Raw genomic sequence first — 26126 nt, forward strand, 5'->3', positions numbered from 1 at the left:
CAGAGTCTCTTCTACTAAGCACTGGTCCCTATCTGCAGACTGGCAGAGTCTCTCCTACTAAGCACTGGTCCCTATCTGCAGACTGCAGAGTCTCTCCTACTAAGCACTGGTCCCTATTTGCAGACTGGCAGAGTCTCTCCTACTAAGCACTGGTCCCTATTTGCAGACTGGCAGAGTCTATCCTACTAAGCACTGGTCCCTATCTGCAGACTGGTAGAGTCTCTCCTACTAAGCACTGGTCCCTATCTGCAGACTGGCAGAGTCTCTCCTACTAAGCACTGGTCCCTATCTGCAGACAGGCAGAGTCTCTCCTACTAAGCACTGGTCCCTATCTACAGACTGGCAGAGTCTCTCCTACTAAGCACTGGTCCCTATCTTCAGACTGGCAGAGTCTCTTCTACTAAGCACTGGTCCGTATCTGCAGACTGGCAGAGTATCTTCTACTAAGCACTGGTCCCTATCTGCAGACTGGCAGAGTCTCTTCTACTAAGCACTGTCCCTATCTCCAGACTGGCAGAGTCTCTTCTACTAAGCACTGGTCCCTATCTGCAGACTGGCAGAGTATCTTCTACTAAGCACTGGTCCCTATCTACAGACTGGCAGAGTCTCTTCTACTAAGCACTGGTCCTTATCTGCAGACTGGCATAGTATCTCCTACTAAGCACTGGTCCTTATCTGCAGACTGGCAGAGTCTCTCCTTCTAAGCACTGGTCCCTATCTGAAGACTGGCAGAGTCTCTCCTACTAAGCACTGGTCCCTATCTGCAGACTGGCAGAGTCTCTCCTACTAAGCACTGGTCCCTATCTGCAGACTGGCAGAGTCTCTTCTACTAAGCACTGGTCCCTATCTGCAGACTGGCAAAGTCTATCCTACTAAGCACTGGTCCCTATCTACAGACTGGCAGAGTCTCTCCTACTAAGCACTGGTCTCTATCTGCAGACTGGCAGAGTCTCCTCTACTAAGCACTGGTCTCTATCTGCAGACTGGCAGAGTCTCTACTACTAAGCACTGGTCCCTATCTGCAGACTGGCACAGTCTCTCCTACTAAGCACTGGTCCCTATCTGCAGACTGGCAGAGTCTCTCCTACTAAGCACTGGTCCCTAGCTGCAGACTGGCAGAGTCTTTTCTATTAAGCACTTGTCACTATCTGCAGACTGGCACAGTCTCTCCTACTAAGCACTGGTCCCTATCTGCAGACTGGCAGAATCTCATCTACTAAGCACTGGTCCCTATCTGCAGACTGGCAGAGTCTCTCCTACTAAGCACTGTCCCTATCTCCAGACTGGCAGAGTCTCTTCTACTAAGCACTGGTCCCTATCTGCAGACTGGCAGAGTCTCTCCTACTAAGCACTGGTCCCTATCTACAGACTGGCAGAGTCTCTCCTACTAAGCACTGGTCCCTATCTGCAGACTGGCACAGTCTCTCCTACTAAGCACTGGTCCCTATCTACAGACTGGCAGAGTCTCTCCTACTAAGCACTGGTCCCTATCTGCAGACTGGCACAGTCTCTTCTACTAAGCACTGGTCCCTATCTACAGACTGGCAGAGTCTCTACTACTAAGCACTGGTCCCTATCTGCAGACTGGCAGAGTCTCTCCTACTAAGCACTGGTCCCTATCTACAGACTGGCAGAGTCTCTCCTACTAAGCACTGGTCCCTATCTGCAGACTGGCACAGTCTCTCCTACTAAGCACTGGTCCCTATCTACAGACTGGCAGAGTCTCTCCTACTAAGCACTGGTCCCTATCTGCAGACTGGCACAGTCTCTCCTACTAAGCACTGGTCCCTATCTACAGACTGGCAGAGTCTCTACTACTAAGCACTGGTCCCTATCTGCAGACTGGCAGAGTCTCTCCTACTAAGCACTGGTCCCTATCTGCAGACTGGCAGAGTCTCTCCTACTAAGCACTGGTCCCTATCTGTAGACTGGCAGAGTCTCTCCTACTAAGCACTGGTCCCTATCTGCAGACTGGCACAGTCTCTCTTACTAAGCACTGGTCCCTATCTGCAGACTGGCAGAATCTCATCTACTAAGCACTGGTCCCTATCTGCAGACTGGCAGAGTCTCTCCTACTAAGCACTGTCCCTATCTCCAGACTGGCAGAGTCTCTTCTACTAAGCACTGGTCCCTATCTGCATACTGGCAGAGTCTCTCCTACTAAGCACTGGTCCCTATCTACAGACTGGCAGAGTCTCTCCTACTAAGCACTGGTCCCTATCTGCAGACTGGCACAGTCTCTCCTACTAAGCACTGGTCCCTATCTGCAGACTGGCAGAGTCTCTCCTACTAAGCACTGGTCCCTATCTGCAGACTGGCACAGTCCTCTCCTACTAAGCACTGGTCCCTATCTACAGACTGGCAGAGTCTCTCCTACTAAGCACTGGACCCTATCTGCAGACTGGCAGAGTCTCTCCTACTAAGCACTGGTCCCTATCTGCAGACTGGCACAGTCTCTCCTACTAAGCACTGGTCCCTATCTGCAGACTGGCAGAGTCTCTCCTACTAAGCACTGGTCCCTATCTGCAGACTGGCAGAGTCTTTTCTATTAAGCACTGGTCACTATCTGCAGACTGGCAGAGTCTATCCTACTCAGCACTGGTCCCTATCTGTAGACTGGCAGAGTCTTTCTACTAAGCACTGGTCCCTATCTGCAGACTGGCAGAGTCTCTCCTACTAAGCACTGGTCCCTATCTGCAGACTGGCAGAGTCTCTCCTACTCAGCACTGGTCCCTATCTGCAGACTGGCAGAGTCGCTTCTACTAAGCACTGGTCCCTATGTACAGAATGGTAGAGTCTCTCCTACTAAGCACTGGTCCCTATCTGCAGACTGGCAGAGTCTCTCCTACTCAGCACTGGTCCCTATCTGCAGACTGGCAGAGTCGCTTCTACTAAGCACTGGTCCCTATTGTACAGAATGGTAGAGTCTCTCCTACTAAGCACTGGTCCCTATCTGCAGACTGGTAGAGTCTCTCCTACTAAGCACTGGTCCCTATCTGCAGACTGGCAGAGTCTATCCTACTAAGCAGTGGTTCCTATCTGCAGATTGGCAGAGTGTCTACTACTAAGCACTGGTCCCTATCTGCAGACTGGCAGAGTCTCTCCTACTAAGCACTGGTCCCTATCTGCAGACTGGCAGAGTCTCTCCTACTAAGCACTGGTCCCTATCTGCAGATTGGCAGAGTCTCTCCTACTAAGCACTGGTCCCTATCTGCAGACTGGCAGAGTCTCTCCTACTAAGCACTGTCCCTATCTCCAGACTGGCAGAGTCTCTCTACTAGCACTGGTCCCTATCTGCAGACTGGCAGAGTCTCTCCTACTAAGCACTGGTCCTATCTGCAGACTGGCAGAGTCTCTCCTACTAAGGCACTGGTCCCTATCTGCAGACTGGCAGAGTCTCTCCTACTAAGCACTGGTCCCTATCTGCAGACTGGAGAGTCTCTCCTACTAAGCACTGGTCCCTATATGCAGACTGGGAGAGTCTCTTCCTACTAAGCAAGTGGTCCCTATATGCAGACTGGCAGAGTCTCTTCTACTAAGCACTGGTCCCTATCTTCAGACTGGCAGAGTCTCTTCTACTAAGCACTGGTCCCTATCTGCAGACTGCAGAGTCTCTCCTACTAAGCACTGGTCCCTATCTGCAGACTGCAGAGTCTCTCCTACTAAGCACTGGTCCCTATTTGCAGACTGGCAGAGTCTCTCCTACTAAGCACTGGTCCCTATTTGCAGACTGGCAGAGTCTATCCTACTAAGCACTGGTCCCTATCTGCAGACAGGCAGAGTCTCTCCTACTAAGCACTGGTCCCTATCTACAGACTGGCAGAGTCTCTCCTACTAAGCACTGGTCCCTATCTACAGACTGGCAGAGTCTCTTCTACTAAGCACTGGTCCCTATCTGCAGACTGGCAGAGTATCTTCTACTAAGCACTGGTCCCTATCTGCAGACTGGCAGAGTCTCTTCTACTAAGCACTGTCCCTATCTCCAGACTGGCAGAGTCTCTTCTACTAAGCACTGGTCCCTATCTGCAGACTGGCAGAGTATCTTCTACTAAGCACTGGTCCCTATCTACAGACTGGCAGAGTCTCTTCTACTAAGCACTGGTCCTTATCTGCAGACTGGCATAGTATCTCCTACTAAGCACTGGTCCTTATCTGCAGACTGGCAGAGTCTCTCCTTCTAAGCACTGGTCCCTATCTGCAGACTGGCAGAGTCTCTCCTACTAAGCACTGGTCCCTATCTGCAGACTGGCAGAGTCTCTCCTACTAAGCACTGGTCCCTATCTGCAGACTGGCAGAGTCTCTCCTACTAAGCACTGGTCCCTATCTGCAGACTGGCAAAGTCTATCCTACTAAGCACTGGTCCCTATCTACAGACTGGCAGAGTCTCTCCTACTAAGCACTGGTCTCTATCTGCAGACTGGCAGAGTCTCCTCTACTAAGCACTGGTCTCTATCTGCAGACTGGCAGAGTCTCTCCTACTAAGCACTGGTCCCTATCTGCAGACTGGCACAGTCTCTCCTACTAAGCACTGGTCCCTATCTTCAGACTGGCAGAGTCTCTCCTACTAAGCACTGGTCCCTATCTTCAGACTGGCAGAGTCTCTCCTACTAAGCACTGGTCCCTATCTGCAGACTGGCAGAGTCTCTCCTACTAAGCACTGGTCCCTATCTGCAGACTGGCAGAGTCTCTCCTACTAAGCACTGGTCCCTATCTACACACTGGCAGAGTCTCTCCTACTAAGCACTGGTCTCTATCTTCAGAATGGCAGAGTCTCTTCTACTAAGCACTGGTCCCTATCTTCAGACTGGCAGAGTCTCTCCTACTAAGCACTGGTCCCTATCTTCAGACTGGCAGAGTCTCTCCTACTAAGCACTGGTCCCTATCTGCAGACTGGCAGAGTCTCTCCTACTAAGCACTGGTCCCTATCTGCAGACTGGCAGAGTCTCTTCTACTAAGCACTGGTCCCTATCTGCAGACTGGCAGAGTCTCTTCTACTAAGCACTGGTCACTATCTGCAGACTGGCATAGTCTCTCCTACTAAGCACTGGTCCCTATCTACAGACTGGCAGAGTCTCTCCTACTAAGCACTGGTCCCTATCTGCAGACTGGCAGAGTCTCTCCTACTAAGCACTGGTCCCTATCTACACACTGGCAGAGTCTCTCCTACTAAGCACTGGTCTCTATCTTCAGAATGGCAGAGTCTCTTCTACTAAGCACTGGTCCCTATATCCAGAATGGCATAGTCTTTTCTTCTAAGCACTGGTCCCTATCTGCAGACTGGTAGACTGCTCTTATTATATACAATGTTCTAGTGGGTAGTGTGGAGTGGAGAATCACAGCTGAAGTAGAAACATTGGTACAATTTTAGTCTGTCATAGACTTATGTATAGAGTTTCAATGCAAGTCCTTGGGAATGACTAAGTAACTTTTCCAGACATAAACAAGTCTTCAGACTTAAACCACAGACTTAAACCAGACAGTCAGGAGGTCAGTGTGTCTGAGTTTTTATCAAAATCTTTGTATAGGTAGAAAGTAATAAATTCTCTTAGTATTAGCATGACTGTGCATTAACCCTTTCCACATTGCAGTGTAGCTATAGTGTAATAGCAGTGCAAATGAACATGATATATTACAATAAACACACTGGCGTACCACCCATATAGGCAGACCAGGCAGTTGCTATGGGGCCCCTGAATGTGAAGAGCCTGGCCAGGCTGAATTGTCCCGCCCCCTTTCCGACCTAAATGCGCAGCTCCCTTCCTCCTTGCCCCTGCAGCTGCCCGTCATCTGCCAAATTCCTCTGTTAGATGCCGAGCTGGTTAAAGGGGTTCTCTGGGAATTAAGAAAATAAAATTACCTAAATATTACTTTATTATAAATATATTCCCAAACAGATTTCATTAGTTATAATGGCTTGTTTTGTCTGGGGAGCAAAACCTGCCCTAATCGCACAGCAGGACACAGCCACATCCCCACCTCCTCTCTGTACTTCATGTCTCCTCATGAGCTCCATTCCTACAGATATTTAGCTGAAGATCATATTAAACTGTATTCAGGACCATAACCCCTGATAAACTCCATGAGCTGTCGGGTCTGCACTGCCGGTACAGTGAGCGCGGTGTATGACAACGTACATGGCTGACGCCTGTGTCTGCTCCGCTGGCTGGGGCTAGGGGTGTAATATATGAGGAGCAAGGGCAGGGTTAGTAGGAGCGCTGGTGTGTTATATATACTGTATGCAGTGGCGGTGCTGGGGTCTCAAAAGATCCGGGGCCCAAGCCCCAATGAATATGCCCAATTCTCTAGGTCGACCCCCTGCCCCCCTCCCTGCATCCTCTAGCACTGAAGACATTTTCCTGTACTCGCTATACAGCAGCACTTACCGCTCACACCCAGGTCCTCCAGGTGATGTCTCCTCTGATGTAGATCTTCTCTCAGCCGCCTCGTCTCTGCGGAGTGTGACACACGGACATCTGAGCTTCTATCATCCTCCCCCAACCTGGAGTCCGCACAGTGTTACCCTGCTGCTCGCTGTGCCCCCCAATACCCCCAAATACTGTCCTGAAGAAATAATAGTGCCCCCCATAGTAATAGTGCCCCCATAGTAATAGTGCTCCTCATAGTAATAGTGCTCCTCATAGTAATAGTGCCCTATAGTAATAGTGCCCCACATAGTAATAATGCTCCCATAGTAATAGTGCTCCTCATAGTAATAGTGCTCCTCATAGTAATAGTGCCCTATAGTAATAGTGCCCCACATAGTAATAATGCTCCCATAGTAATAGTGCTCCTCATAGTAATAGTGCTCCTCATAGTAATAGTGCCCCATAGTAATAGTGCTCCTCATAGTAATAGTGCCCTATAGTAATAGTGCCCCCCATAGTAATAATGCTCCCATAGTAATAGTGCTCCCATAGTAATAGTGCCCGATAGTAATAATGCCCCCATAGTAATAGTGCTCCTCATAGTACTAGTGCTCCTCATAGTAATAGTGCCTGATAGTAATAGTGCCCCCATAATAATAGTGCTTCTCATAGTAATAGTGCCCCTATAGTAATAGTGCTCCTCATAGTAATAGTGCCCCCATAGTAATAGTTCTCCTCATAGTAATAGTTCTCCTCATAGTAATAGTGCCCCCATAGTAATAGTGCTCCCCATAGTAATAGTGCTCCCCATAGTAATAGTGCTCCCTATAGTAATAATGCTCCTCATAGTAATGGTGCCCCCATAGTAATAGTGCTTCTCATAGTAATAGTGCTCCCCATAGTAATAGTGATCCTCATAGTAATAGTGCCCCCATAGTAATAGTGTCCCCATAGTAATAGTGCTCCTCATAGTAATAGTGTCCCCATAGTAATAGTGCTCCTCATAGTAATAGTGCTCCCCATAGTAATAGTGATCCTCATAGTAATAGTGCCCCCATAGTAATAGTGTACCCATAGTAATAGTGCTCCTCATAGTAATAGTGTCCCCATAGTAATAGTGCTCCTCATAGTAATAGTGCTCCTCATAGTCCCACCAATACTAATTCCCTTCTAGAATGCCCCAACAGTGATAATGATCCTCAAGAGTACCCCATTAGTAGAAGAGCCCTCAGTATAAATAATGCCCTCACAGACCCCCCAGTAGTAATAAGGCCCCCATATTGCTCTTACTAGAAATAAGGTGGATCTATACGTCCTTCCTATAGAAACCCCAGTAGTAAAGTAGTTTAGTGTCCCCTACAGTGCCCCCAGTATTTATATTGCCCCCTATTGTTATAATGCACGCCCTGAAGTGCCCCCAGTATTTATAATGTCCCCTGTAGTTATATTCCTCCCTTTACTGTCCTCAGAAATTATAATTCCTCAGCCCCTCCACCATACAGTCCCATGTAAATAACAGTATTTCTCTCCCTCTGCCGTACAGTCCCGTCTAAGTAACATTCCTCTCTATCTACAGCCGCCTTTAACATACAGTCCCATGTAAATAACTAGAGTTGAACGAAGCGAGCTTTGGATGCTTCATCTGAAGTCGCTCCGTTCAAGACTTCATTCCAATGATCCGTCTCCGTACAGTATTAGAATGTATGGGCTCCGATGAGCTGAAGTCAGTTATTCACGAAGTCGCGCGTCACTTCAGTAGTTGATAGAAAACCTCTTCAAAACTTGGAACCAAACTCTAGTTCAGTTCTAAGGTACCGGTCGGAACCAAAGCCGAGTTTGGTTCTAAGTTTTGAAGTGGTTTTCCACTTTAAAAATCAACTACTGAAGTTATTCAAGGAAGTGACGAGCGACTTCATGAATTAGGATGGATCAGACAGGCTGTTCACCCGCCAGAAGAGCCTGCCGGAGTACCCTGCCGCTAGTGTGAAAGTACCCTAACTGACTTCGGCTTATCAGAGCCCATACAATCTAATACTGTATGGAGACAGATCTCGGCATAGCAGTATTATTCCGAAGCTCTCTTCACTCAACTCTATAAATAACATCGATCCCTTCAGCCCTTACATACAGTCCCAGTTAAATAACCACAACTCCCAGCATTGCTCTGCCTCTCCCCTCCCTTCCCTCTCCTCATGTACAGACCTCACCACAGATTCTTCCCCAGGACTTCTCCTCCTCCTCTCCTGCACTGGTCACATGATAGTGACATCATCGCAGGTCCTTCTCAGCCACTGCCTTCAGCACTGATCACATGACTATGATGTCATCACAGGTCCTTCAGCTCTTCCAGTGCTTTAGATTCAATTGTATTGCCGTCCTGAGGACTTAGAGTTGTATCTGTTTGGCAGGCAGGACATTGGGGGCCTGGACAGCACATCAGGGGCCCGGGACAGCACATACACACACATACAGGACACTGGTCACTGCTTACTCACCACACAGCAGCCTTCATACTTTCAACCCCTCAGACATGTGCTTGAAATTCTGACGGGGAATTCAGTCCTTGCCCCTCACTGCCCTATTACAAATATCTAATAAGTTGTTTTCACACCTAAACTCCGGAATATTTCCAGATAATCAGGTCCGGAGATTTACCAGCGTTGGCCTTTCACACATGTAGCCATCACCTGGAGATTTCCATGTCGGGTGCGTTCTCACCGTAGAGGAAATGTTCCAGGAACGCCAGGCACGGCCACTGTGATTATCTGGAACATGTGTAGCGGTCAGGGGAGGGAGAGACCGCAAGGCAGGATTCAAGTACAGTACAGCAGACAAGGAGACTGAAGATAAACCGGCTTTATTAAAGAACAAGATGTAACTGCCGGAAAATCGGATTAACAGTATAAACAGGTTTACACAGAATACATGAACAAGAGCTAGAATAAATGCGTTCTGCAGCAAACACATCAAAGTCCAGGCTACACTCAGCTGATATACTCCTATCTAGCCCTGTTACTCAGGGGACGCTTCAGCACACTATCTAAAGTCCCTGACTCTATAACCTATCACAGAAAAGCACCGGTGCCACTCAAAGTTCTGCAGATTCTCCTGGTTCCAATAAGATGCAGTCTGGATCCAGGTCCGGTCACTTGCTTGTCTGTCTTTCTCTCTCTGGTTACAGCAGATGCAGATCTTCACCTAGTTTCAGCTCTGGCAGGAAGGATCCGGCTTGTACTGGTCTCTGACACTCTGTCCCACTCCTCTGGAACACACTGTACAGCTGTCAGGGAAAACTCAGCTGATATAGCCTCCTGCTGCTCCAGTCTTTTACTGTTATCTCTCAGCAGTCCATCTCTCCCTGTAATCTCAGCAAGGCCCCAGTAACTTCTAGAACAGCCCGGGAAAAAACTTCTTAATTTAACTCTTTCTTAGCCTCTGGCCAGCACAACTCAGGTTCCTGTTCAGTCACAGTGGCCTCTGGTGGCCGGAGGGAAACATGACAGTCTGCATAGATATACAGTACAGACCAAAAGTTTGGACACACCTTCTCATTCAAAGAGTTTTCTTTATTTTCATGACTATGAAAATTGTAGATTCACACTGAAGGCATCAAAACTATGAATTAACACATGTGGAATTATATACATAACAAAAAAGTGTGAAACAACTGAAAATATGTCATATTCTAGGTTCTTCAAAGTAGCCACCTTTTGCTTTGATTACTGCTTTGCACACTCTTGGCATTCTCTTGATGAGCTTCAAGAGGTAGTCACCTGAAATGGTCTTCCAACAGTCTTGAAGGAGTTCCCAGAGATGCTTAGCACTTGTTGGCCCTTTTGCCTTCACTCTGGGGTCCAGCTCACCCCAAACCATCTCGATTGGGTTCAGGTCCGGTGACTGTGGAGGCCAGGTCATCTGGCGCAGCACCCCATCACTCTCCTTCATGGTCAAATAGCCCTTACACAGCCTGGAGGTGTGTTTGGGGTCATTGTCCTGTTGAAAAATAAATGACGGTCCAACTAAAGGCAAACCGGATGGAATAGCATGCCGCTGCAAGATGCTGTGGTAGCCATGCTGGTTCAGTATGCCTTCAATTCTGAATAAATCCCCAACAGTGTCACCAGCAAAGCCCCCCCACACCATCACACCTCCTCCTCCATGCTTCACGGTGGGAACCAGGCATGTAGAGTCCATCCGTTCACCTTTTATGCGTCGCACAAAGACACGGTGGTTGGAACCAAAGATCTCAAATTTGGACTCATCAGACCAAATCACAGATTTCCACTGGTCTAATGTCCATTCCTTGTGTTCTTTAGCCCAAACAAGTCTCTTCTGCTTGTTGCCTGTCCTTAGCAGTGGTTTCCTAGCAGATCTTCTACCATGAAGACCTGATTCACACAGTCTCCTCCTAACAGTTGTTCTAGAGATGTGTCTGCTGCTAGAACTCTGGGTGGCATTGACCTGGTCTCTAATCTGAGCTGCTGTTAACCTGCGATTTCTGAGGCTGGTGACTCAGATGAACTTCTCCTCCGCAGCAGAGGTGACTCTTGGTCTTCCTTTCCTGGGGCGGTCCGCATGTGAGCCAGTTTCTTTGTAGCGCTTGCCGGTTTTTGTGACTGCACTTGGGGACACTTTCAAAGTTTTCCCAATTTTTCGGACTAACTGACCTTCATTTCTTAAAGTAATGATGGCCACTCGTTTTTCTTTACTTAGCTGCTTTTTTCTTGCCATAATACAAATTCTAACAGTCTATTCAGTAGGACAATCAGTTGTGTATCCACCAGACTTCTCCACAAAGCAACTGATGGTCCCAACCCCATTTATAAGGCAAGAAATCCCACTTATTACACCTGACAGGGCACACCTGTGAAGTGAAAACCATTTCAGGTGACTACCTCTGGAAGCTCATCAAGAGAATGCCAAGAGTGTGCAAAGCAGTAATCAAAGCAAAAGGTGGCTACTTTGAAGAACCTAGAATATGACAGATTTTCAGTTGTTTCACACTTTTTTGTTATGTTTATAATTCCACATGTGATAATTCATAGTTTTGATGCCTTCAGTGTGAATCTACAATTGTCATAGTCATGAAAATAAAGAAAACTCTTTGAATGAGAAGGTGCGTCCAAACTTTTAGTCTGTACTGTAAGTGCTTGAAATGCTGCTGGCTGATTCAGGGCTGCCTCTTACATGCCTCCCCACCTAAAGGTGGCCGTCCTCGGCCTCACTATATAGTCCATGGCAAACAAAGGGGTTAATGGAACATTTAAACGGCAGTACAACATTGTCCACAATACCTACAGGCAGACCAAATGAACTCGTCAGCAGCGTACCTGTTTGGTGGAACCCCTGCAGTAGACCTACTGGATCTCCGGAGGTCTTGACTATCTGCTAGGACCTGACTTTCTCCACTGGGAGTTGTTAACCTGGGCTCTTCCATTACAGCAGGAGATCTGGGTGTGGTTGCGGGTGTAACGGACCGTTTCAGCAGACAAGGGGTTAAGAACCGTTTAGACGATATGCCCCTTTCCGAGAGACAGGCACAGCTACTGCAGAACACCAACCTCCCGAACTGGATACAAAATAGCACTCCAAACTGGAACCTCGCAAATAGCCGTCAGCAGACGAACAGGAAAAGCATTCAGTCGGCTTACACTCCTGGCAATCAGTCTCCAACAGCATACAGGGAATCCCCCCAATAACGAGACAAGGCTCCGTGATCAGGGTCAAGCAGTGGTCTGATGTGCTGGGACACCCAGCCTGGTTTTTATTACAGTTTTGCAAATACAGAACAGATACAACATATCCCCACAATGCATCATGGTTTCCTCCTCTCTGTCCCGGAGACGACCTAAGACAATCCAATTATCTCTCAGGACAAAGGGGAGATCACCAATACACATGTGGAGACAACAGGACAGGAATCACCACCCAAACACACAATGGCACACCCCCACAGCAAACACAGACATTTACCATATCCCCAGATAGCTCAAGTCTGAGTGCATATCATTAGGTGAATGGCACTCAGACCACACGAATACAATAATATTAGCTATCTGGGTGCCCTCACATAACATACAATTTTATAAAACGTATCACAGGAACCCCAAAACATGCAATAACCCCATAACCAATATATCCTCGGAACCGGGGGATCTTGGTGAACCACATGTCCAAAATTCACCCACATCCGTTCAGTAGTTTGGAAGATACAGTTACACTGAAAATATACAAGTTATACAGAAAATAGTCACTAATAAATGTGCCCCCTGTTTGGTAGTTTCAAACTACTGAATGATGTCTCTGTGCACCAAATACAGGCAAGATAGCACCGTGTGGAAAGTCAGAACAGTGTCTGTGAGCTACAATGGCCGCTATCTATTGTTCTCACCATGTGCTTCATCCAAGCAAGTAAGGCAAAGGATGCAATCCAGGGACAGAGGGCTCCGTCCCATGTGCCTTAAGACCCAATTACTTATGGGGCCATAATCCCAGGGCAGGAGGCTGGTAAACAGCCCGCTCCGAAACACTGTGGCGAGGTTGGTTTCGCCACACATCTCCCCCCCCCAGGGAAGACTAACCAGATACCTGACCTCACGCCGGTCGGTACCTGAGTTAGTCTGGCAGCCCACCCACAACCCAATACTGGACCTGCTGAATTTAGTAGGCTGTCTCTGTCCAGTGAATCCACCAAGGTTATATTGGTAGCTGGTACTCCCGGTCTCTGAGTTGCTCCCTGGCTTGGAGTGGAGGTTGCTTTGTGGGCAGGGATCAGCGGTACTCTGCCCTGGTGCCAGCGTTACCACGGAAGAAGCCTGGTTGGAGTCTGGTTGTTGGAGGGAGAAACCGACTGTCTCCCCTTTGGCTAAACAGCCCTGTTGCTGGGGGACAGGACCGACTGTCCCTACCCCCTGTGCTGTAAGTGCAGAGACCACGGTCCCATCTGCACAGTTGTGGGGCTTACTGTCTCCCCCTGGTGCGTTAAGCTGCCGCTGGGAAGAGGGGGTAACGTGCTCCTCTCCCATACATACTTCCAGCCGCTGGGGAGGGCGACCGACCGCCTCCGCTCCCAATACAGTGTCCTGCTGCTGGGGAAAGGAGACTGGGCTTTCTATTCCCTGTAGGACACTCTGCCGCTGGGGGACAGGACCGACTGTCTCTGCCCCCTGTAACTCCGCCTGCCGCTGGGGAATGGAGACTGGGCTCCCAATTCCCAAAAAATCATGCTGCTGCTGGGGGGCAGGAACAACTACCTCTGCCCCCTGTAACTCAGCCTGCCGCTGGGGAGGGAGGCCGTTGCTCTCCTCTCCCTGCACTTCACACTGCCTTCCCGGCATATCACTCTGCTGCTGGGGGGCAGGAACAACTACCTCTGCCCCCTGTAACTCAGCCTGCCGCTGGGGAGGGAGGCCGCTGCTCTCCCCTCCCTGCACTTCACACTGCCTTCCCGGCATATCACTCTGCTGCTGGGGGGCAGGAACAACTACCTCTGCCCCCTGTAACTCAGCCTGCCGCTGGGGAGGGAGGCCGCTGCTCTCCCCTCCCTGCACTTCACACTGCCTTCCCGGCATATCACTCTGCTGCTGGGGGGCAGGAACAACTACCTCTGCCCCCTGTAACTCAGCCTGCCGCTGGGGAGGGAGGCCGCTGCTCTCCCCTCCCTGCACTTCACACTGCCGCTGGGGAGGGAGGCCGCTGCTCTCCTCTCCCTGCACTTCACACTGCCTTCCCGGCATATCACTCTGCTGCTGGGGGGCAGGAACAACTACCTCTGCCCCCTGTAACTCAGCCTGCCGCTGGGGAGGGAGGCCGCTGCTCTCCCCTCCCTGCACTTCACACTGCCGCTGGGGAATGGAGACTGGGCTCCCACTGTCCCGCAACCGTAACTTCCGATGGAGGTCCACCCAACGTGACAGCTGACCGTCACCTTCTGCCCGGTATAGTAGGGTCTTAGACACTAGATTCCTCACGAACTTCACGTATTTCTCAGCTGGATTGGGTCCGAAGAAGTTCAGCCGCAACCACATCATACGGTCAAATTCCTCCACAGAGTATCTGTACTCCACTGCTGGTTCCATCCTGGTGCTTTTAGGGTCACTGTACTGAGACATGCGTTGCCCTTAAATTGTAGAATCCACAGAAATGGTGTCTCCTGTAGCTGTCCTTCTGGCTGTAGGAACGATCCCGCTGCTTGCCACCAATGTAACGGCACGTTTCAGCAGACAAGGGGTTAAAATCCGTTTAGGCGATATGCCCCTTTCCGAGAGACAGGCACAGCTACTGCAGAACACCAACCTCCCGAACTGGATACAAAATAGCAATCCAAACTGGAACCTCGCAAATAGCCGTCAGCAGACGAACAGGAAAAGCATTCAGTCGGCTTACACTCCTGGCAATCAGTCTCCAACAGCATACAGGGAATCCCCCCAATAACGAGACAAGGCTCTGTGATCAGGGTCAGCAGTGGTCTGATGTGCTGGCACACCCAGCCTGGTTTTTATTACAGTTTTGCAAATACAGAACAGATACAACACATCCCCACAATGCATCATGGTTTCCTCCCCTCTGTCCCGGAGACGACAGAAGACAATCCAATTATCTCTCAGGACAAAGGGGAGATCGCCAATACACATGTGGAGACAACAGGACAGGAATCACCACCCAAACACACAATGGCACACCCCCACAGCAAACACAGACATGTAACATATCCCCAGATAGCTCAAGTCTGAGTGCATATCATTAGGTGAATGGCACTCAGAATACACGAATACAATAATATTAGCTATCTGGGTGCCTCACATAACATACAATTTTATAAAACATATCACAGGAACCCCAAAACATGCAATAACCCCATAACCAATATATCCTCGGAACCGGGGGATCTTGGTGAACCACATGTCCAAAATTCACCCACATCCGTTCAGTAGTTTGGAAGATACAGTTACACTGAAAATATACAAGTTATACCAAAAATAGTCACTAATAAATGTGTCCCCTGTTTGGTAGTTTCAAACTACTGAATGATGTCTCTGTGCACCAAATACAGGCAAGATAGCGCCGTGTGGAAAGTCAGAACAGTGTCTGTGAGCTACAATGGCCGCTATCTATTGTTCTCACCATGTGCTTCATCCAAGCAAGTAAGGCAGAGGATGCAATCCAGGGACAGAGGGCTCAGTCGCAAGTGCCTTAAGACCCAATTACTTATGGGGCCATAATCCCAGGGCAGGAGGCTGGTAAACAGCCCGCTCCGAAACACCGTGGCGAGGTTGGTTTCGCCACAGCGGGTTCCTCCTCACTGCGAGACGGTAGTGGTTCTGTAGCAGGAGCCTCATCGCCTACGGCCTGGGGACCTTCCGCAGTGTTAGGAACGGTCCACCAGTCTTCACATTCGTTTCCATCAGAGATAACACATTCTGGGTATGGGGCAGGAGGAGAAGGTGTCCTCTGAATAGGTGCAGGATCTGCGGACTGGCATGGCCGTAGCATATTCCTATGTAAAGTCTGTGAAGCAAACTCCTCATTTTCAACCTGCACTTTGTAAACCAGACCATTAGGGTACACTCTCTTGATCACTTTGTATGGCTGTACTTCCCAACGCTCACTCAATTTGCCTCTGGGGCGCTTCTCTCGCACCAGGACTCGGTTTTCGGGCTTCAGTGGCACCTCCTGGACTAGAGGACAGACGGAGAAGCTACACCGAGCTAAACGGACCGTATGAGTTCTCTCCTGTAAGTGCTGGCCTGCCAAACGGCGGATGGTCTGGAGTCGCTGACGGTGTTCTTTCACCCATAAGGTGGTTGATCGCTCCATTAGGTCTTCTGGCTGTTCCAGGTTCAATTTAACGATTTCTCTACCAGCTCTCCCAAACAGTAACATATACGGGGTGTAACCGGTGGTGGAATGGACCCGATTATTGTAGGCCCAGACTAGTTCCGGCAGGTAATCAGGCTAGTGTGCCCTCTTGTCTTCCTCAAGCGTTCTCAGCATTTGTGGCAGCGTCCAGTTGAAGCGCTCATAGGCCCCATTCCCTTGGGGATGATAGGGGGGTCGTCCTGGATTTTTCAATACCGTACAGTCGGTGTAGCTCCTCCATTACTTTCCCTTGAAAGCACGCCCCTTGATCTGAGTGGATCTGCTTTGGACACCCGTAGACCCGGATGAAATCCTGACAGATAGCGAGTGCTGCGGACTCAGCCGTCTGATCCCCAGTTGGGGAGACTACTGCAAACTTGGAGAAGTGGTCAACCATGACCAGGCAGTACTGTGGACCTCTTGATGATTGTCCCACGAGGAGGTAGTCTATCATCAATAATTCCAGCAGTCCTTTGGTCTGTATGGACTGGAGAGGTGCCCTCTGTTCCGTGCTTTTAGTGAGTTCACACACTCGACATTGTCGGCAAACTTCCTCCACCACTGCCTCCAGTCGTGGACAATACACATAACGCTGCAGCCACTGGTAAGTCTTGGCGGGCCCGAAGTGAGCTCCAAATTCATGGGCTTCTTTGGCTATCTCACATGCCATGCTTCCGGGTATGACTACTTGCCACCTCCTCAATGCCTTGGGTAGCTTACGGGCCTCCCCACTTGTCTGGGCTGCAACTGTGGGCAGAACGAACTTGCGGAAATCTGAAGTTTCATCTTATTCCTTTTGTTCATCGACATCCCCTACTGGGGTCTCAAAAGTAACCCTCGACAGGCCATCGGCATTAGTGTTCTCCGTAGCGGAACGGTAGCAAATTGAGAAGTCATATTTTGCAAGGCGAGCTGCCCAGCGTTGCTCCAGGGCTCCCAGCTTGGCAGTGTCCAGATGGGCCAGGGGATTGTTATCAGTCCGTACAAAGATCTTAGCTCCTGTCAAATATCCTGCAAACTTTTCTGTCATAGCCCACACCAGGGCAAGGAGTTCTAGCCGGAAGGAACTGTAGTTGTGGGGGTTTCGCTCTGTCTCTTGCAAGGATCTACTGGCGTAGGCGATCACCCTCTCATGTCCATCATGTACCTGCAACAGGACTGCCCCAAGTCCGTAAAGACTGCCATCAGTAGATAAGAGAAATGGTTTATCAAAGTCGGCATAAGCCAATATGGGGGCCGATGTCAGAGCTTCTTTCAGGGCCTGGAAGGCCTCTTCCTGCTTCTGCGCCCAGGGAACACTTTGGCCCTTGGGTTGCCCAGCCGTTCCTCTCAACAACTCATTCAGAGGGCCCGCTATCTTGGCATAGTCTCTGATGAACCGCCAGTAGTACCCGGTCAGTCCAAGGAAGGCCTTCAACTCCTGCAGCGTTCTGCGCACTAGCCATTGTCGTATTGCAGCCACTTTGTCTTGGGACGGCAACACTCCGTCTTGGGACACCCTATGGCCCAAGTACTCGATCTCCCTCTTGAAGAGATAACACTTCTTTGGCTTTACCTTCAGGCCATGGGATCGCAGTCGCTCGAGTACCTGCCCTAGCAGATTCAGGTGTTCTTGAAAAGTAGCAGAGTATACGATGATATCGTCCAGGTATATCAGAGTGGCTTTAAAATTCAGGTCTCCCAGGCATCTCTCCATCAGCCGCTGGAAGGTCCCCGGGGCATTAGACAGCCCAAATGGCATCCTGTTGAATTTGAATAGTCCCATGGGGAGTATGAACGCGGTCTTTGCCTTGTCTTGCTCGGCCACTGGTATTTGCCAGTACCCGCTCACCAGGTCCAAGGTAGAGAAGTATTTGGCTCGTCCTAGAGCAGTCAGAGACTTCTCGATACGTTGCAGAGGATATGAGTCTCGCGCAGTGCAAGCATTCAACCGCCGGTAATCCACACAAAACAGAATAGTGCCATCCTTCTTCTTAACAAGCATCACTGGGGCCACCCAAGGGCTCTGGCTACCCCGCACCACTCCGGAATCTATCATCTGTTTCAACAACGTTTTCACTTCCTGATACAACTTGGGCGGAATCTGCCGATATCTCTCCCGAATTGGAGGAGTGTCCCCCGTCGGTATCTCATGTGTGATAGCATCCGTGCAGCCAAAGTCATTGGCGTGACGGGCAAATGCAGCCTGATTCTCCCACAGCATGTTTTCAACTGCTTGCCGTTGGTTCGAACTGAGAGCCTTCACATCTATTTCAATTTGATCCAAGATGGTTCTCCTATTCCATTCTGGGGTCGGCATCTCTTCTACCATGGCAGTAACTGCCAGGGTCCAAACAGCATCACCTACCGGAGCTAGAGTCACTTCTCTCCGACTCAGTACTTCTCCTCGATGTAGGTACACACGAGCCAGATCCGCTCCTGGCGTCAAGGAAACTTCTAGATGTCCCATATTCACAGCTCTTATGGGTACTTGTCCATTCTGGACCACTCCCAGTGTTCGGGCCACCAGGGCATCCTGACCCAACTCTCCTAGGGCCGTCGGTTCGATGAACACCTCCATACCTTCAAGATTGCGGAAGGTTCCCACGGGTAACGTCAACACGGTCTCCCGTCCAGGGGGGATGGTGAGGGTAGCCTTTCCTGGCGCTCGGATCGTTCCCACAGACTGGTGTGCTGGGACACTTTTCTGTGTCCCACAGAATCGGATTGAAGCGCTTTCTGAGTAGGTTTGTGCGGAGTGGCTTGCTTCCAATAGCCCGGCCCCCGTTTGGTGAACATTATCTGATCCAATTCTCGCAGAATATTTATGCCCATTATCATATACACATCTTCTTTGAACGTCTCAGGGACCAGCAGGATACCTTTCTGTCCCACTTCTTGCCCACATAGCCGTACATTCATCCACACGACTCCTGTGACAGGGATCTGTTGTTGATTGGCCGCTGTAACCCGGACCAGCGTCTCTCGCTCTGGCTTGGCCAGCGCATGGAATTAACGGTAAAAGAGTGACTCGGGCATAGTCGTTACTTGAGACCCGGTATCCACTAAGCAGTCGACCGGAATGCCTTCAAATTCAGCTCGAATGGTGGCACATACCCATACTGGGTATCTTGGCTCTCCACCTCCCCCGCAGTACGCCCCACTACTGCGGGGGCAGGAAGTTTAACGGTGCCTCTGGGCGTCCAGCCACATCACTCCGACACTCTCTGGCATAATGTCCATAATTTCCACACCGCCAACACTGTGCCCCTTGACGGCCTTCTCCTTGTCTGCGTATGGGGGGTGCCCTTAGGATTTGATTGACGGGCCTCCTTGGAGGATATTGAGGAGCTTGACGAGAAGATAAATTAGGGTAAGGATATTCTAGTATAGGAACCCAGGGGGGCGCCTGATAAATTTGTTGTCGGGCCGGGTAGGCAGTTTCAGAGGTATAGCGCGACTCCATCCGTTTTTCCAGGTGTGTCAACTTTTCGTGCATAGCACTCAGAGAGCTCTGTAAGTCTTGTACTACTCTGACTAGGACCTCTTCGCTCTTTGAAACCCAGAGGGAGGTGGCGGTCTGGGTCTGTATCACTCCGGACACATAACTTTCTTCTTTGCTCCGTGCCACTGCCTCTGCTAATATTTGTCTAAAGGTTAGTGTAGAGTCCACCATAACTCGTTCCTGCGGGGCCCGTTTCAGGGGAGCGCTGTAGAGTCCCAGAATGAATTGTTCTCATATTGCTCCAGCAAAGGGTTAGCAGTGCTTGCGAAATGGATATTTATACTACCCTCGGCGCTTGCACACTGGGACGTAATTTTTCCCTACTTTGGCTCTCCGGCGCATGCGCAGTGTCCCGGTGTGCTGCTGAACTCCGCAGTGAGATTCTCCCTAAACTGTCCTTTTGCGCATGCGCAGATCGTCAACACTAAGGAACGCCTCCACACGTCATTTCCGGTGCGACAGGAAGTTAGGAGGTAGGGAAATCTCACGAAGTAGGGCAATGTAACGTTACACCAGGAAAAACGTCTTAAAGGGAGTCTGTCACCACATTTTAGCATGTTAGACCATTAAAATAGGGTTATTTGATCCAGCCAGAACATAAAAACGGTACCTTTGTGGTAGAAAACGGACTTTTCAATTTGCAGAAAACGAACTTATAAGATTATGTTCTGAGCCCTCTCAAGTGCCCAGGGCGGTCTCTCAATCCTCGGAGCCCCTGGCTGGCACCTCCTAAACGGCTGATAACTCCGCCCTCCGTGCGCCTCTGCCCGCCCGTTTACTCCCCTCCCCTGTCCCTTTCCACTGCGGCTGTGCGGTCCAAATCGTAGCGGGCGCATGCGCAATAGGTATTGCGATGCCCTGCCAGGAGCGGGCATCGCATTGCGCATGCGCCCGCTACGATTTGGACCGCACAGCCACAGTGGAAAGGGACAGGGGAGGGGAGTAAACGGGCGGGCAGAGGCGCACGGAGGGCGGAGTTATCAGCCGTTTAGGAGGTGCCTGCCTGGGGCTCCGAGGATTGAGAGACCGCCCTGGGCACTTGAGAGGGCTCCGAAAATAATCTTATAAGTTCGTTTTCTGCAAATTGAAAAGTCCGTTTTCTACCACAAAGGTACCGTTTTTATGTTCTGGCTGGATCAAATAACCCTATTTTAATGGTCTAACATGCAAAAAAGTGGTGACAGACTCCCTTTAACTCTTTCTTAGCCTCTGGCCAGCACAGCTCAGGTCTAGTTCAGTCACAGTGGCCTCTGGTGGCCGGAGGGAAACATGACAGTCTGCATAGATAAGTGCTGGAAATGCTGCTGGTTGGTTCAGGGCTGCCTCTCACACCGGCACCGCTGTTTTCATGTGGACAGAACCCGGAGTTAGTACTAGGGCTCTGGGTAATGTCTGGGACGGATATTACAGATGTGTGCGTTCACATATACAGCCCCTCCGGGTAAACGGCACAAAATGTCAGGATTCCACTGTAAGTGTGAATGGGGCCTTAATGGGGAGGGGCCCAAGTCTGAGTTTTGCTACGGGGCCCCATGATTTCTATCTCCGCCCCTCAATAAACATATCTCAGCGATTCACCAATAAGAAACAGCATAGATCACTGGGCAAGTTAACCCTTCATAGTGCAAGGTAGGCAGCTGACGGCTTTATATGGTAGCCATAACGGCAAATGTCCATGGTCCAATGTACCCCTGTTATAGGGTCCTACATAGGAACTAACAGTGAAGATCTGGATGTGACTAGAGTCACACATATGTAACTATGTAGGAAGTAAGTATGGAGCTTTGGATGTGACTAGAGTAGCAGTTACCCTTTGATCTGAGATATTTGATGTAACGTCTCGGAGTGGCTGATAAGAGGCAGCAATCAGAGATATATACATTGTAGATGCTTTAAAGGGGTTTCCCGAGACTTATATACTGATGACCTGTCCTCTGGGGGCAAAATTAAAGCCCTCCCCTCCTCCATTTGATGGCGCCGCGGTGAACGCTCACTGCTGACTGGATGTACAGGACCGGCGCTCCAGCGGGATGACGTCTCCCAGGTCCTGTCCGGAGCGTCCAATGAGCAGCGAGCGTTCACAGCGACGCCATCAAATGGAAGAGGGGAGGGCTTATTTTTTCTTTGCACAGAGAAGAGAAGGGGGCATTACTAGTACTGGGGGGCGCTAATGGGGCATTACTATTACTGGAGGGCACTAATGGGGGCATTACTATTACTGGGGGCACTAATGGGGCATTACTATTACTGGAGGGCACTAATGGGGGCATTACTATTACTGAGGGGCACTAATTGGGCATTACTATTACTGAGAGGCACTAATGGGGCATTACTATTACTGGAGGGCACTAATGGGGGCATTACTATTACTGAGGGGCGCTAATGGGGGCATTACTATTACTGAGAGGCACTAATTGGGCATTACTATTACTGGGGGGCACTAATGGGGGCATTACTATTACTGAGGGGCGCTAATGGGGGCATTACTATTACTGAGAGGCACTAATGGGGCATTACTATTACTGGAGGGCACTAATGGGGGCATTACTATTACTGGAGGCACTAATAGGGGCAATACTATTACTGGGGGGCGCTACTATTACTGAGGGACACTAATGGGGCATTACTATTACTGGGGGGCACTAATGGGGGCATTACTATTATTGGAGGCACTAATAGGGGCATTACTATTACTGGGGGGCGCTAATGGGGGCATTACTATTACTGAGGGGCACTAATTGGGCATTACTATTACTGGGGGGCACTAATGGGAGCATTACTATTACTGAGGGGCGCTAATGGGGGCATTACTATTACTGAGAGGCACTAATGGGGCATTACTATTACTGGAGGGCACTAATGGGGGCATTACTATTACTGGAGGCACTAATAGGGGCAATACTATTACTGGAGGGCACTAATGGGGGCATTACTATTACTGGAGGCACTAATAGGGGCAATACTATTACTGGGGGGCGCTACTATTACTGAGGGACACTAATGGGGCATTACTAGTACTGGGGGGCGCTAATGGGGCATTACTATTACTGGAGGGCACTAATGGGGGCATTACTATTACTGAGGGGCACTAATTGGGCATTACTATTACTGGGGGGCACTAATGGGGGCATTACTATTACTGAGGGGCGCTAATGGGGGCATTACTATTACTGAGAGGCACTAATGGGGCATTACTATTACTGGAGGCACTAATAGGGGCAATACTATTACTGGGGGGCGCTACTATTACTGAGGGACACTAATGGGGCATTACTATTACTGGGGGGCACTAATGGGGGCATTACTATTATTGGAGGCACTAATAGGGGCATTACTATTACTGGGGGGCGCTAATGGGGGCATTACTATTACTGAGGGGCACTAATGGGGTATTACTATTACTGAAGGCACTACTAGGGACATTACTATTACTGGGGGGCACTTATGGGGGCATTACTATTACTGAGAGGCACTAATGGGGCATTACTATTACTGGAGGGCACTAATGGGGGCATTACTATTACTGGAGGCACTAATAGGGGCAATACTATTACTGGGGGCGCTACTATTACTGAGGGACACTAATGGGGCATTACTATTACTGGGGGGCACTAATGGGGGCATTACTATTATTGGAGGCACTAATAGGGGCATTACTATTACTGGGGGGCGCTAATGGGGGCATTACTATTACTGAGGGGCACTAATGGGGTATTACTATTACTGAAGGCACTACTAGGGACATTACTATTACTGGGGGGCACTTATGGGGGCGTTACTATTACTGGGGGCACTAATAGGGGCAATACTATTACGGGGGCACTAATGGGGGCATTACTATTACTGGGGGCACTAATGGGGGCATTACTATTACTCGGGGGCACTAATGGGGGCATTACTATTACTGGGGGCACTAATGGGGGCATTACTATTACTGAGGGGCACTAATGGGGTATTACTATTACTGAAGGCACTACTAAGGACATTACTATTACTGGGGGGCACTTATGGGGGCGTTACTATTACTGGGGGCACTAATAGGGGCAATACTATTACTGGGGGGGATTATGCAATGAGCAGGATACAGGTATACGCTGACGCCAAACTATGCAATGGCTGGGTCAGGTGTAGATGATAGTCTATGTTTTGTTTGTGACGCCAATTGCAGCGTGCGCAGGGTACTATCACAGGGTCCTCCCAAGGTGTTATAACGCACGTCCCAGGTTAAGAATGCCAGGGTGGTGTAATGTCCTATAATGTCTCTATAGGTGGTGATAATGGTGTCAACGGTGTCTCCTACCTGGGTACGGCCGGACTCCTGGCTCACTTGCAATAAATTTGAGTGTAGTGATAGTAGGAGTAATAGAGGAATTTTGCTGTAGAAATTGAGGTCCAGACCTTTAAAGGAAGTTCTAACTTTTCTTTACTGAAGATAACTGGTATCCAAGCAGCATACAGCTTTGGTCTTTGGTCTCAGCAGGTTTTGGCAATGATTGTCAGGAATAAATCTTCTGCACTATAAATCTGGAGCTTGCGGGATAAGACGTCTGCTTAGTGGCTCTGTAACTGTGGCAGGAGTTTATCTTCTGCGCTTCTCTATATCCTCTGCTTGGTGGGGACTGACTAGCTGAGGAGAAATATGGCTTCTCCTAGGTCTCTGGACTTTACTCACAGATATATTCTCAGGGAATGCTTTTGTCCTGGAACTCTGGAGGTTGTCTGCTTTCTTGTCATCCAGCTGAGGATGCAGGGCTCAGACTGGGAATATGATCACTGTCTCAGCCAAGACAAGAGCCTGGCTTTCTTCCCTATACAGGGGGACTCCTTACACACACACACACACACACACACACACACACACACACCCTACCCCTAGCAGGGGGGGTGGCTACACCTCCACAGAGGGGGAGCTAAGCTGGAATGAACCATTGTAGCCTAGATGTACTAAACTGTAACTAGTTCCTTACCAATCCATTGCTGCCACCTGCTGGTGAACATGGAAAATTACAAGGAAATATACATTTAACAGTTTTAAATGCACAGTTGTGGAGACATGAGCAAAATCATATCAGATGACAAGGTAAAGGCTCTTAACAGATAGTAGCGGGGTAGAGGTGTGTAGTAACACAAATCTGGGGTGTTACATTTACTATTACTGGGGGGCACTACTAGGGGGCATTACTATTACTGGGAGGCTCTAATGGGGGCATTATTAATTCTGGAGGGCACTAATGGGGGCATTACTATTACCAGGGCACTAATGGGGGGCATTATTCATTCTGGGGGGCTCTAATGGAGGCTTTAATATTACTGGGGGCACTAACAGGGACATTATTAATACTGGGAGCCACATTATGAAAACCCTAGTGTCGGACCCCCCGATCAGATAGTGATATATCCAGAGGATAGGTCATCATTTTAAAAAATCCTGGAAAACCCTTTTAAGTAATTGACATACTGTAAAGTGGAGGAGGTGATGACCGCTGTGTGCTCACGGCATCTCCCACAATGCACTGCAGCCTGTCTTGTCCTTGCAGGGGTGCTGCTGGCCTTCCTTATCGCCCTCTTTGCCTTATGGAAGGAGTTCGCTGTGGACCTGGAGAAATACATCTTGTTAGAGAGAAGCCAGAGCTGCCCCCCGGACAGCCACCTCCACATCTATTATGGATGGTCGTTCATATTCGCAGCAGCCGGGGTCCCACTGGTCCTGCTCTCTGGGCTTCTGTTCCATTGTATCAGCCGCAGCCTCTGCCTACAGGAGAAGTGAATGGAGGGACTGAAGATTCCTTATCATGAACTTAAAGCTGCCGACATTTGTCTTGTGGTCTGCCGCTGCCTCCGATAAGAAGGGACCCCCTCCTCTGCTGGCGACACACACGCATGTGACATGTTCGGTGGTTGGAGAGGTGGGACGGTGGTATATTCCTGCTTGTGATTCCTACGGCTCAAATTTCCTACAAATATTTTCAATAAAATGATGTAAAATAAAATGACTGGACAATTTATCTGGGCGCTGTATGCATTATCTGGGCACTGTATGCATTATCTGAGCACTGTATGCATTATCTGGTCGCTGTATGCATTATCTGGTCGCTGTATGCATTATCTGGTCGCTGTATGCATTATCTGGGCACTGTATGCATTATCTGGGCACTGTATGCATTATCTGAGCACTGTATGCATTATCTGGGCACTGTATGCATTATCTGGGCACTGTATGCATTATCTGAGCACTGTATGCATTATCTGAGCACTGTATGCATTATCTGGGCACTGTATGCATTATCTGGGCACTGTATGCATTATCTGAGCACTGTATGCATTATCTGGGCACTGTATGCATTATCTGGGCACTGTATGCATTATCTGGGCGCTGTATGCATTATCTGGGCACTGTATGCATTATCTGAGCACTGTAT

The 26126-nt window shown here is 49.4% G+C and overlaps 1 protein-coding gene across 1 annotated transcript in view; it reads left to right on the top strand.

The window, feature by feature from the left end:
• The window catches only part of LOC122922676 (transmembrane protein 182-like), a 40296-nt gene extending 14599 nt beyond the window's left edge, over nt 1–25697 (top strand). The window contains exon 5 of the mRNA XM_044273373.1: nt 25245–25697. Within this exon, the coding sequence (XP_044129308.1) occupies nt 25245–25474 (230 nt within the window). The 3' untranslated portion in view covers nt 25475–25697. The remainder of the gene's footprint in view (nt 1–25244) is intronic.
• Nucleotides 25698–26126: the final 429 nt, after the last annotated feature.

The sequence above is a fragment of the Bufo gargarizans genome, unplaced genomic scaffold, assembly GCF_014858855.1.
Source record: "Bufo gargarizans isolate SCDJY-AF-19 unplaced genomic scaffold, ASM1485885v1 fragScaff_scaffold_5_pilon, whole genome shotgun sequence".
In the NCBI taxonomy this organism is placed as follows: Eukaryota; Metazoa; Chordata; class Amphibia; order Anura; family Bufonidae; genus Bufo; species Bufo gargarizans.